The sequence below is a fragment of the Halichondria panicea genome, chromosome 11 (assembly GCF_963675165.1).
Source record: "Halichondria panicea chromosome 11, odHalPani1.1, whole genome shotgun sequence".
Taxonomy (NCBI): domain Eukaryota; kingdom Metazoa; phylum Porifera; class Demospongiae; order Suberitida; family Halichondriidae; genus Halichondria; species Halichondria panicea.
Window position 1 is genome coordinate 1,745,381 of NC_087387.1, and position 12,953 is coordinate 1,758,333.

The window sequence follows — 12,953 nt, forward strand, 5'->3', positions numbered from 1 at the left end:
CACCCAGGAGCTTCAGCAATTTTCTGACCTCTAAAAGCTCGTCTAAAAGTTAATTAATTAATGTAGCCACTCCCTACCCTCGATTGTAGCCCACTGGAAATCAGTGTTTTTAAGCGGCCTGAAATCGAGGCAAGTGGACTCTGTAAAGTTACCTCCAATTAGATGCGACCCTCTAAATATGACACCAGGACTTTAATATAATTTTTCAACCTCCAAAACAAGCGACCTCTGGCTTCGTAATTATTAAAAAGTGTCGCTTTAAATCGAGATCTTACGGTATATTCATAGAAACTCTTTACGTACTTGCACCATACTGATTCATCCTTGAGCAGCTGTAGCGGTCTACACACACACTAGCCTTGAATCCAGGCCGATTAAAATATACGGTACCTTGATTGCGCATGGCACCGAGGCATAATTATCGTCTGGCAAATTACACATGAGAAGTGGTAGCCGCTCTTCAACGAAGCTAGAGAAGTGGCTGTTGGCATTGCCGGATAAGTGGTTAGTGGTTAGATGAAACCACATAAAAGTGCAGTGCAATTTAGTTCTCCACCCAACCTCCATCTCAAGAATTGGCCCCTTACACCATTGGCCAGAGTGCTATTCCCTTTGTTAAGTAAAATAGCCTATCGTGGAGTGATCATTATGATCTTATCTGCTCTAAAGCCTACCAAGCTCCAGGGCCCTAGACATTCTAGTAGCCTCGTCCCCAGGCTTTACCTTGTTCTTGTCTGTTCTCTCAATATAAATGAGCTAAAGATGATGATAAAAGAAACTACTATATCTCTCACTGGTGAATCCCAAGTATCTTACTGCTGTCAACTGTGGCGGCCGCAACATATTCAAAGTAGAAAGAACACAACGCAAAGCAACAAAGTTTATCCTGAATGACTACTCTAACAACTAGACTCCTTTAGCTTAACACCCTACTGCTCATGTATAATTTTATATACTGGCTCGAAATCCAGGACATAAATGCTTAAACAGGAACCTCAAACACACATCTGATGCAAATACTTGCACAAGTCAAAAGGAGTACTAGACCTAGAGTCATCAGTGAGCACACAAATAAAACACATCTGACAGAATACTTCCGGAACACTTTAGTGATAATTTTGACCCTATACACTTTTCATTTTCTTTGTCGGTGTTATAAATGTATAACTCATACACATGTATACCTGTAACCATGTATAATTACCAAAGCTGATCCTTAAAATAATGGTCCAGACTTTTAGTGACACTAGAGCATGCATCATTTTACCAACCATTATATCACCGTGTATAATTATTGTAGGATGTAGCGCAGAGTGCACGCGGAGTTGTATTTATTAGGTGTTTAGGCTGTCGAATTCTGAAATCCGCGAAAATTAAGCCCCTCGAAAATTTCGCGCTATACGTGATTCTGTTACTTAGTTGGGCGTGGCCTGATAAGTAAGTGGGGCCCCGCCCAACTACTTGCTTACCCTCGTGGCTTTATTCAGAAGCAGATACAATTTAATATGAAGAGAGGGTGTCTAGCTCAAGGCTCAGGGCAGGCCGTTCCTGAGAAGGTGGTGAAGTCCACTAGGGCTGTGCTGTTGTCTAGTGTGAAGGGAGTCTCCTTAAAGAACTTTAACAGGGACTACACTAACCTTCTGGGTAAAATACATAACCCATACCCGATAGCTAGCTAGCTACCATCACCAGATCACCTTTATCATCTTTGCATGTAGGTGGAGCTAGCTATTTGCTGTACCTTAATTAAATGTGATTTGCAGGTACTAGGTGTATTGTTTAGCCGGATTGCTGCATGAACCTTTGAGACTATATTTATAGCAGTGGCATCTAGTGTATAGGCTAAGCAAGCACGCTCACTTTATAATAAAAATAGACGTTTGCCGTTGCATTTTTATCCAGCTGTGATCTCTCAAATAGTCTGCATGTAAATTACTGCATTTGAATGTGTCTGCTGCAGGTGAGCGGTTCCCCTGGAGGAAGCTGGGGTATACCAGTGCTAAGGGCTTGCTAGTAGCAATGCCTGAGGCTGTCAGGTTCGAGTATTCTGACAGGGATGGTGACTATCGTCTCCATGGGATCGGCACCAAGGATATGTTCATGCCCTCCTGGGTGAAAAAAGCACAAGGTATTTGAACCAAGACAATTTGTCTGCATTCGTGTTTGTAGAGATTGCATAGTTTTATGTGTGCCGTGTTGAGCAGCTTGTATAATCTCCAGTATACTAGACCGTTGCACTTCATTATTTCCTTGCAGGCCGAGTAAACAGGCCACCCTCAACCCCGCAGGTTGGACACGCCCTTCTCCAGTCACCAGGAAGCTCATGTGAGATAACAATTTTAGTAGGCAGAATGTTAAGAGGATCGGTAACACTGCACATCACTTGGAGCTCCAATATACTAGGAGACATGCTTCATAACATAATTATACTGGTTAATATCATTATATCCCTGCAGGCCGAATAAACAGGCCACCCTCAACTCCTAAAGTTGTACATGGCTTTCTCCAGTCACCAGGGAGCTCATGTGAGATAAATAGGCAGCTTGTGTACAATGCTAGAGGATTGGTAACACTGCACATCACATGGCACTCTCTGGAGGAATCGAGTGAAAAGTTCATGAAAGAATTAAACGAGAACAGAGTTTCCACATTGGTAAGCATTTTTATTATCACATACATACACCATCATGTGATACACCTCTCTTAGAGCTACTGAATGCATGTTTTAGTCTTAAAGTTGGTTGTCCCAAATAAATGCCTCATTATGTGAAAAACAAACACGATCATACTCTTGTTTTGGTCAGATTTTGACTATAGCTCTGAAACAATAGTATGGTGATTATGAGCTTTGTGCCCATAACCTTATTTCAGATTAAGCAACAGCAGATCTGCTCCTGGAATGAAATGATGTATTTGACCTTCTGTATAATTGTTACTACAGAAACAGTGTCTCACTGGTCTACTCTCCATAGTAGCCAAGCCAGTGGAAGTCTTCATTCATCCAAAGTGCTTTGCGTGAGTACACCTTCAAGCAATGTACACTGTTCTGTCTACATGTATCATAGTTTGTTTGTATTATATTTTTCATTATCACACTTCCCTTACAAAGAAAGGTAAACGGTACCTACAGTTCCCATACAGACGTACCTTATGATGATATATCAAGGGCGTATAAAAGGAGAGAGGGCACGCATGCGACAGCTTGCGAGCAAAAACTAAAGTGGGCAGTGGAAAAGTACAGTAATACGTATAGATTTTTGTGTACAGTACGTAGTATATCCGGTCTGTTGCTTTAGTTTTTGCTCGCATGTAGGGTTTATAGTCAGTTTGGTGTCACTAAATACTCTAGGCTCTCCTTCTTATACCGTCCCAGGTTTGCTCGATTCTCCCTGCTAGAAGATGCTCGTCGAGCTCTAGAGATGATGGATGGACTTGAGGACTTGGGGCTGCTATTTAGCTGTTGCCCTGCTAACGAGAAGATGCCTCGGGGCACAGTGAAACCTGTCGTCAAGGATATCAGCACTGGGGCATCAAAAAAATCATCAAGGAATAATAAGGGGACAAGTCGTAGCAACAGCGTAAAGCATCTTTTAATACGAACAGAACTAGAGAAACCTGTTATAAGAACGAAACTAGAGAAACTTGTTGTAAGAACGGAACTAGAGAAACCTGTTATGAGTCGCATTCCCAAGTCATGTGACAAGGCCAATGGATTATATAGTGACCACCATGTACAGGCAACTACATCATGTGCCAATACCAATGGTATACTTTCAACCCCGGACATTCTTCATCACAGTGGATCGATATCGGACATCTCGGATGAAGAATGGGACCATGAACTTTTAAACCATCCGCAGAGGTAAAAAAAATCTCGTTATGATTAAGTATGCCTCCTATTGTGTACAGGTACATGGACCACAGTCCCATGGTAACGTTCATGGGTTTGGTAGGTGGAGACGACAATCAGCGTATTGAGTTGAGTGGAGTGCACACTGCCAATGAGTGGGGGCTTACCCCCGTCAGAGTGTCTGAGGTAAGTAACTTAGTTGAGTAATCTTCCCCTAATGTGTGTGTGTGTGTGTGTGTGTGCGTGCGTGACTGTGTAGTGACCCACTGCAGGTGAACAGTCCTGACCGTATCTGGATACAGCTGGCTGAGTACCCAGAGCATGACCTGGAGGCGCTATCAGTTGCCATGACCACCAGTGACCCCAACACTGTGAGCAGAGGCGAGGTCAGTCAAACTACCTTGTGGCCTTATTTCAAGACATTAATATTGTCCCTCTGGAGATAATTATTGTAGTGGATTGTAGTTGGTGTAGAAAAGTAAATTTGAGGACAGTTCATTGTCAACTAGTGTGCTTAAATGCATCAGAGGTTTCTCTGTATATAAGGTACATGGGTGTGGGAGACAAAATAGCAGTAAATCTTACATACATGTTGATTTGTGATATGAAGAGTATGTGCATGCATGGATGGCATTTTTTGCAGTTGATGGTTGGACTGTATTGTGCTGTGCTTGTGAGTGTTGGAGGCACTCAAGAGAGAGAAGAGGATGGCTTCTACAGGAGAGCTAGAGTGATAGAGGTCAATCGACCACACTATATTGGACAGGTGAGTGGGTGTGCCTGTTGCTCAATAGAGCCAAGTTTTGTAGCAATTATCCTCTTCCATAGTCTATAAACTGTGTAGCTCTGAATAGACTGAATTTTTAGGCTAAATATACTTGCTTCTAGAATTACGAATGATAATACGCCGGGGGAAGCTACATCATTATAGACAAACATGATTACACAATCATTTTGATCATTTGTTTGTTATCTCCCCACCTGTGTGTATACAGCCTCAGGCTACACTGGAGCTGATAGATTGTGGCTCAACGATGCACAGTGTGTCACTACGTAACCTCTACAAGCTCCCCCACGGACTGAGAGTGGGCATGGTCCCTCCCCTAGCCCTCCCCACGGCTATTGACGGCCTCTACTCAACATTCAATCACGGAGAGGAATGGTTCCCACTGGACAAACAGCTACTATGGAAACACCTACGACACAAAATGGTGAATATAGTGTAGCGAAAAGCTTCTGTAAAGTAGCTGCAGTTTAGAAAGAACTTTTTGTGGTTGCACTTTGTCTCCCCACAGTCTGATAATAAGTGCCTATAAGTGCAACTAAAACTGTAGACTTTGTAAATTGTGTATATAGTGTGTGCATTTTGTTCATGCTTGCTTAAATGTGACTACAGGTGTTTGCCAAGGTTACCAGGAAACCATCCGGGCTACAAGTTGGCGTCGTCGATCTCTACTATGATCGTGTTGGCAAGAACAGAGTAACTAACCTGCTCCTCACTAAAGGACTATACCTCAGCTCCACTTCTCTGCTAGCCGAGACCACACCCACACCTCAAACCACCCCCTCACATGCAGTAACCACTCCCCCACGATCATTACTATCTCGGCTCAGTTACCTCCTAAAGAAATCAGAGAACAAAACGATCCTATCTTCTCACGACCCTCAAAACAGTTTGTGCACTGAAGAGACATCATCAATGTCAGCTGTACTAGCACCGACAAACTTGTTCAATGGTGTCAAAGTGTCTACTTTTGAGAAAGGAAATTGTAAGGAAGCTGCCATTGCTGGTATCAAGATGCCCCCTCTGGAGAGAGCCTCGTTAAGCGGGGAGGACTCGTGGTCTATCGAGTCTGATGAGTGCTGTCATAGCGACCCACGTCGTCTGAGCAGCAAGTCTCTAGTATTGACAAGTGGTTATCACTCGAGAACTGAATGTTTAACTGATGATGACTGGTGACTAGCTAGCTATATAGCTAGGGATTTTCTAACTGATCTCTTATAATTATTATCATCAGAGGAGCTAGGGAAGATACAATTATATTTTAGGCACTTTATTATGACCTTTAATTAAGCATTTCATCTTCCTTTTGGACACGCTCACCCACGTAACAGATTTGTGGAGTTATAAAGAAAGGAAAGATGAGACGTTCAAAGGTCATAATTAAGTGCATATGAAGAGGGAGGACACAATTAACACTATAGATCTATGACTTTTCTTTACACTCACCCACGTAAAGGGTTTGTAGAGTTTTAAAGTTAAAAAAGGTGTTTTGTTTCGGGATCCTGATTTACCAAATTTTTTTAGGAAATAAAAAAGCATGTACATGTATATTAACTGTTAATTAAAAGGTCATAAGGCGTCGGCGTAGCATGATTGATCATAGTCTCATGAATCAGCCGCCGTTCTTTTGGAACCAAAAGAACGGCGGCTGATTCATGAGACTAGATTGATCAGTCTTCGGAGTATGACCCTCGAGACTAGATCTAGTACCAGTACAAGGTACATGCAAAACAACAAAATCTAAAAAATTAGCAGAAACAAAATTGGTGTAGAAAAATAATAGCCAAGCTGCAAGTTAGATCTACATTATTGTCATCTACTTAACTTGTTTGGTCTTTTCTAGATCTGAATCAACGATGGCCGAGGGACCTGATCCAGTTGTTGCTGATCTTGAGCAAGAAGTGACCTGTGGCATCTGTCATGACCACTACCAGGAGCCAAAGCTGCTCCCTTGTTGTCACTACTACTGCAAGCAATGTATCCTCACACTCTCCAGTCGCTACCAACCCAATCAGCCGTTCCCCTGCCCCGACTGTCGTGAGCCCACTCTATTGCCAGACAACAACCCAGACAAACTACCCACTGCGTTCTTCATCAACCGGATGAAAGCACTCCACTCGAGGATGGAGAAAGCCCACGGCAAGTTGGAGGCTACCTGTGAAATGTGTCCTGGAGGAAAATCCACTGCATTTTGCCGACAGTGTGTCTGTGAAGAGTCTCATAAAATGAGAGCATTTGCCGGACATGCCGTTTCTACACTGGATGAGCTCAAACAGGGTGGAGTGAAAGAGGAAGAAGTAACATTCAAAAACCCACCACCCCCAAAATGTAAGGATCATGGGGAGCCAAAAAAGATTTACTGTTTTGATTGCGACAAGCTCATCTGTCGAGATTGTGTTGTGTTTGATCACCGTGACCACAGGTCAGATTTTGTAAAGAAAGCCGCCTTTGCAACTCGTAAAACGTTAACGGAGCACCTCTCCCCACTTAAAAACCTACTGCCTAATCTGAGCACCGCTGTGAATCGAGTGAAAGGAACCAAACAGGAGATCCAAGCCCAGAAAGAACTGACAGAGAGACAAGTGAATGCTAAGTTCCAGGAGCTACACGATATTCTCGATCGATGCAAGGTCCGTGTTTTACAGGAATCTACTGCTTTGGCAAATTCAAAGATGGAGAAGCTGACGGTTCAAGAAGAGAGTCTGGACCTGTCTCTGGGTATTGCTCAGAGTTTGATTGACTTTGTAGAGCGTACACTGGAGAATGCAAGTGATGAAGAACTGATTACGATGCAAGAGCAGGTGGTGAGTCGAATCGATGCCGAGGTGGTGAAGCGAGAGAAGGAAGCAGCCAATCCTGATCGAGTGGAGGAAGATGATTTTGGAGTCGAGGTTTTTGTATGTGAGAATCTTAAGAAGTTGTGCGAGAACAATGTTGTTACAGTTGTTTATCCTTCTGTGAGGGGTGATGGTATAAAGATGGCTGAAGTTGACAAATGTGCAAAGCTGAATGTCTATTTAAAACAAGGCAAACCACAAGCAGTATTGAAATCGTTAGTCGATCAATCAACCCAAGAACTACAAGCAGTGCCTGTGAGTGGCGGAGTGTACAGTGTTGAGTACACTCCTAGGGTACGTGGTCGACACCACCTCCTGATCTCAGTGGACGACCAGCCCATCCCAGAAAGCCCCTTCTCTGTGTTTGTTAAACTACCCCCCACCAAGCTGGACAAGCCAGTGATGATGATAAAAAGACTCAACAACCCTCAGTATATGGCATTCAACTCATCTGAAGAACTGATTGTAACTGACTGGAACTGTGATGTTGTGATGTTTGACAAGAAAGTAGAACAAATTCGAAGCATCAGCAAATCAAAGCATAAGTTTGGCTATATCTGTGGTGTGGCAGTAGACAATGAGGACAACATCTATGTCTCTGACAGTAACAAAGAGTGTGTATACAAGTTTAACAAAAGAGAAGATCTGCTGAAAAGGTTTGGGACAAAGGGAAGCGGTCCAAAGGAACTCAACTTCCCTCGAGGGATAGCAGTCACTGGTAATCAAGTGTTAGTGTGTGATCAGAACAATCACAGAGTCCAAGTGTTGACGACAGAGCTGGAACCGGTCAGGCAGATTGGTTCAAAGGGAACTGGTAATGGACATTTTAACAGACCAGAGGATATCGCAATAGACAATGAACAAAATGGATTGGTGTATGTATCTGACTTTGGTAATCATCGTGTTCAAGTGCTCACTATGGATGGTCGATTTATTCGTTCGATTGGAAAGAAAGGATGTGGACAAGGAGATCTGTCTTTCCCTTGTGGTGTGTTTGTCACTGGTTTTGTTTATGTCGCTAATGCTGCAAATAATCGTGTGTCAGTATTCACTAAAGACGGTCAATTTGTTACCTCATTTGGTAATAGTCATATCACTTATCCTTATGGAGTAGCTGTAGACAGTGATGGTTTTGTGTATGTGCGCAGTCAAGAATCTGTTTTTATTTTTTAGAGTCTTTAAGTGCCTGTCATCACGTTTACTTTTGCTTGTGTATGTGTAGCAGCAATCTGTATAGTTATGTTAATTTGTATTAAGCAAATCTGTGTTTGTGTACGTTATTTTGTAATTATTATTAGCATCATTACAGTATACAGTACATTTTTTTCTCAATTTTCAATTGATTGATAAACGCCACAATGTGTAGAGGATTAAGGGATGTTGACGACATTATTATATATAATAAAACATGGAAGTGGTTCACTCGCAGTCTCTCCATCAATACTCTCTGTCACTGTGCTAGCTTTGGTGGTGGGTTGAGGGAGAATATAGTGTCGGCCGTAAATATCATCATCGAATACGGTTGTTGTTGGATGTGGTGTGAGGGTGGGCGTTGGTGAAGATGTGCTGGATGGGGGAGTGGTCTATGCTGACGTAGGAGCTGTTGATGAATGTCTTCTCTTGTGGACTGTGTGTGCAGTGAGGGACTGTTGTTCAGGACACACAGATTCCTGTAGGGAAGGAACAAACACCCTCAATTCTATAGCTGGATATTGTTAATGCAAATACTAGCCATGCATACCGTATAATTGTTACTACTTTCCACACAAACAGTGAAGGATATCAACAAACTATGCATGGGAGAGAAATGTGATCAACCACTTCAATCCAATCAGCCAGTGCAATTTACACTGTGTACATTCTTTGATACAACAGATACATGAATGTGCATTGCAGAACACTTCGCCAGAAAATCATTAAACAATCGATCCAAACCCAAATTATAGTTGTCTAAAGATACTTACGTTGTGGGTAGTAATTGTTGCCACCAGAGAAGCACTGAGCTGCAAATAGTACCAGCTATATATACAAGTGAGGAATTGTGATGGAAACGGAAAGGCACTCACTGGGTTGTGAGCATCTTGAACACTTTTTCATATTCATAAAGATCTACTATGGCTATGCACATAGATCCTAGAATCATTATTTAAAGGACAGTGGTCATGCATTTGTATTTTATTCACTCACTCCATCATGTCAGTAGTCTCGTGGACCAGCCGATATATTATCGTCTGGCAAATTACACATGAGCTACTTGTGCAGCGGTCTAAGTGGCTGTTTGCATTGATAAGTGGTTAGTGGGTGGAGGACGGATGTGTGAAACCACATAATTAGATTTGCCAAATCTACTTTAGCTAGCAGTGCAGCTGTGCGGTTTCACAACTTACTACAAACACTTATCAGCCACTTAGAGCGCCACGATATTTGTGGCGCGGTCAACACAACTCTGTACCGCGAGACTATCATGTCAGTTGGCTTCACTGCTTCACTGCCTTGAAGAAAAGTGTGGGTGTTGAAACAAAAAGTGGGCGTATCTGGTAAGATTTATACATTATGTAATGGGCGTAGCATGTAGTCTAAGTACAAGGTACATGCAAAACAACAAAGTAAATGTGCATCTGAAATTGAAGGGGTCTAGATAAAACAGTAGGTAAGTTTTTCAAGAGGTCAAGCTAAGCTTGACCTAATGATCACTTAGTACAAACATTCTAGTATAAGCTTGACCGCTGGACAGGCCTAATGATCACTTAGTACAAACATTCTAGTACTCAATTTCTAGCGAAGTTGCTAGAATAGCTTCATGCTTTTATAAATGTTGTACAATTAAATGCATTCCCCAGATCTGAACTAACAATGGCCGAAGGACCTGATCCAGTTGTTGCTGATCTCGAGCAAGAAGTGACCTGTGGCATCTGTCATGACCGCTACCAGGAGCCAAAGCTGCTCCCTTGTTGTCACTACTACTGCAAGCAATGCATCCTCACACTCTCCAGTCGCTACCCACCCAACCAGCCGTTCCCCTGCCCCGACTGTCGTGAGCCCACTCTATTGCCAGACAACAACCCAGACAGACTTCCCACTGCGTTCTTCATCAACCGGATGAAAGCACTCCACTCGAGGATGGAGAAAGCTCATGGCAAGTTGGAGGCTACCTGTGAAATGTGCTCTAGAGGAGGAAAAGCAATCGCATTTTGCCGACAATGTGTGAACTTTATATGCAATACTTGCGTTGATTCGCACAAACATATAAGAGTATTTGCCTCACATGCCATCTCCACTCTGGAAGACCTCAAACAGGGCGGAGTGAAAGAACTAACATATGACAGCCCACCACTCCCAAAATGCGAGGATCATGAGGAGCCAAAAAAAATTTTCTGTTTTGATTGCGACAAGCTCATCTGTCGAGACTGTGCTGTGTTCGATCACCGTGACCACAAGTCAGAGTTTGTTAAGAAAGCCGCCCCCGCAACTCGCAAAAAGCTGACGGATCACCTCTCCCCACTCAAGAACCTACTGCCTGATCTGAGCACCGCTGTGAATCAAGTGAAAAGAACTAAACAAGAGATCCAGGCCCAGAAAAAACTGATGGAGAGACAAGTGAATTCTAAGTTCCAGGAGCTACACGATGTACTCGATCGATGCAAGGTCCGTATTTTACGAGAGTCTTCTGATTTGACTGATTCAAAGATGGAGAAACTGACAGTTCAAGAGAAGGGTCTGGACCTGTCCCTGGGCACTGCTCAGAGTTTGATTGACTTTGTAGAGCGTACACTGGAGAATGCAAGTGATGAAGAACTGATTACGATGCAAGAGCAGGTGGTGAGTCGAATCGATGCCGAGGTGGTGAAGCGAGGGAAGGAAGCAGCCAGCGCTGATCCCGTAGAGAAAGATGATTTCGGAATCGAGATGTTTGTTTGTGAGGATCTCAAGAAATTGTGTGAGAACAATGCTATTGTGTATGATGGAAAGCCGATTGTGAAAGGAGACGGCACTAAAACAGCTAAAGTTGATATGTGTTCAAAATTGACTGTTTATTGTGGCTCGAAAAATGTTGAGCTGCAAGTTGTTCTGAAAACACTAGCTGATGATACATCTAAACAACTGCAAGCAGTGCCTGTGAGTGGTGGAGTGTACAGCATTGAGTACACCCCTAGTGTACGTGGTCGACACCATCTCCTGATCTCAGTGGACGACCAGCCCATCCCAGGAAGCCCCTTCTCTGTATTCGTGAAAATGCTCCCCACCACCCTGGACAAACCTGTGAGGGTGATAAAAGGATTGAACAATCCTCAGTGTATGACATTTAACTCATCAAATGAACTGATTGTAGCTGACAGTAATGTTATGGTGTTCGACAAGAAAGGAGAACAAATTCGAATGTTTCTCAAATCAAAGCATAAGTTTGGCAGTATCTCTGGTGTTGCAGTAGACAAGGAGGACAACATCTATGTCTCTGACAGCAACAAACACTGTGTGTACAAGTTCAACAAAAGAGGAGATCTGTTGAAAACGTTTGGGAAGATTGGAAGTTTTCCAACGTCATTCAACTCCCCTCGAGGGATAGCAATCGCTGGTGGTCAAGTGTTTGTGTGCGATCACAAAAACCACAGAGTTCAAGTGTTGACGACAGAGCTGGAACCGGTCAGGCAGATTGGTTCAAAGGGAACTGGTAATGGACATTTTAACAGACCAGAGGATGTCGCAATAGACAATGAACAAATGGTATATGTCACCGACTGGGGTAACGATCGTGTTCAAGTGCTCACTATGGATGGTCGGTTTATTTGCTCGTTTGGGAAGAGAGGAAGTGGACAAAGTGATCTGTCTTCCCCTTGTGGTGTGTGTGTCTCTGGTTTTGTTTATGTTGTTGATCGGAATAATTGTGTGTCTGTGTTCACTAAAGACGGTCAGTTTGTCACATCATTTGGTAATGGTCATATCAGTAATCCTATCGGAATAGCTGTGGACAGTGACGGTGTACAGTACGTGTGCAGCGAGAAAGCTGTTGTTATCTTTAATTTAATAGCTCTAAAGTAAATTTTTGGTAATGTGTGTGTGTCGTGTTGGTTTTTTTTTTATAGTGTATTTTGTTAGCATAATTATGTGTGCAGTTGCCGGTCTGTTATTTACTGTATAGAAGATAAGTATTAGTTATTGCTCAGTACGAGTGCAACATGCCATATGTTGCACGAGGGTGCCTGCAATAACTAGCTTGTTGCCCAATGGCGTCAAACTATTCTGATTGGTCAATTTTCCCCTATAAATTGTACTAAAAGACATGTGTTTTGTTGTGCTGAATTCTCTTCCCACAACTAGGTAGGGAGGGTGGGGCATAAGTCCCAAACAGATTTCCCTCCCAAAATCTACAACCATAATTATAATGAAGTGCAATTATATGGTTGCTATGGTTGTGATGAAATATGCCATATACAGATCACTGGATTGCTTTGATCTGCCCACTCACTGGGCAACAAGCATCGTC

At 42.9% G+C, this 12,953-nt stretch overlaps 3 protein-coding genes and 1 long non-coding RNA gene across 5 annotated transcripts; 3 read left to right on the forward strand and 1 right to left on the reverse strand.

The window, feature by feature from the left end:
- The first annotated feature begins 1,455 nt into the window (after positions 1-1,455).
- On the forward strand, positions 1,456-5,953 carry LOC135343479 (uncharacterized). 2 transcript variants are annotated; one of them, XM_064540432.1, is made up of 11 exons: positions 1,456-1,644; positions 1,961-2,128; positions 2,257-2,325; positions 2,457-2,653; positions 2,942-3,015; positions 3,374-3,862; positions 3,910-4,036; positions 4,123-4,236; positions 4,494-4,616; positions 4,846-5,061; positions 5,247-5,953. In XM_064540432.1, the coding sequence occupies exons 1-11, from the start codon at positions 1,506-1,508 to the stop codon at positions 5,808-5,810; spliced, it is 2,280 nt and encodes a 759-aa protein (XP_064396502.1). In that variant the 5' UTR covers positions 1,456-1,505; the 3' UTR covers positions 5,811-5,953. The 2 variants fall into 2 exon arrangements, with proteins under 2 accessions (XP_064396502.1, XP_064396503.1); XM_064540433.1 differs by having other exon boundaries at positions 3,925-4,036.
- Positions 5,954-6,336: 383 nt separating this feature from the next.
- Positions 6,337-8,803, forward strand: LOC135344581 (tripartite motif-containing protein 3-like). The gene has a single exon (XM_064541813.1). It carries the CDS (start codon positions 6,491-6,493, stop codon positions 8,642-8,644), a length of 2,154 nt encoding a protein of 717 aa, XP_064397883.1. The 5' UTR covers positions 6,337-6,490; the 3' UTR covers positions 8,645-8,803.
- An 11-nt stretch (positions 8,804-8,814) lies between these two features.
- On the reverse strand, positions 8,815-9,968 carry LOC135344652 (uncharacterized). Its single transcript, XR_010397496.1, has 2 exons — positions 9,436-9,968; positions 8,815-9,141 (listed from the first exon to the last, which is right to left on the reverse strand). It is a non-coding gene; the product is annotated as an uncharacterized LOC135344652 (long non-coding RNA).
- Positions 9,969-10,040: 72 nt separating this feature from the next.
- On the forward strand, positions 10,041-12,587 carry LOC135344580 (E3 ubiquitin-protein ligase TRIM71-like). The gene is made up of 2 exons (XM_064541812.1): positions 10,041-10,121; positions 10,312-12,587. Exon 2 carries the CDS (start codon positions 10,325-10,327, stop codon positions 12,506-12,508), a length of 2,184 nt encoding a protein of 727 aa, XP_064397882.1. The 5' UTR covers positions 10,041-10,121; positions 10,312-10,324; the 3' UTR covers positions 12,509-12,587.
- Positions 12,588-12,953: the final 366 nt, after the last annotated feature.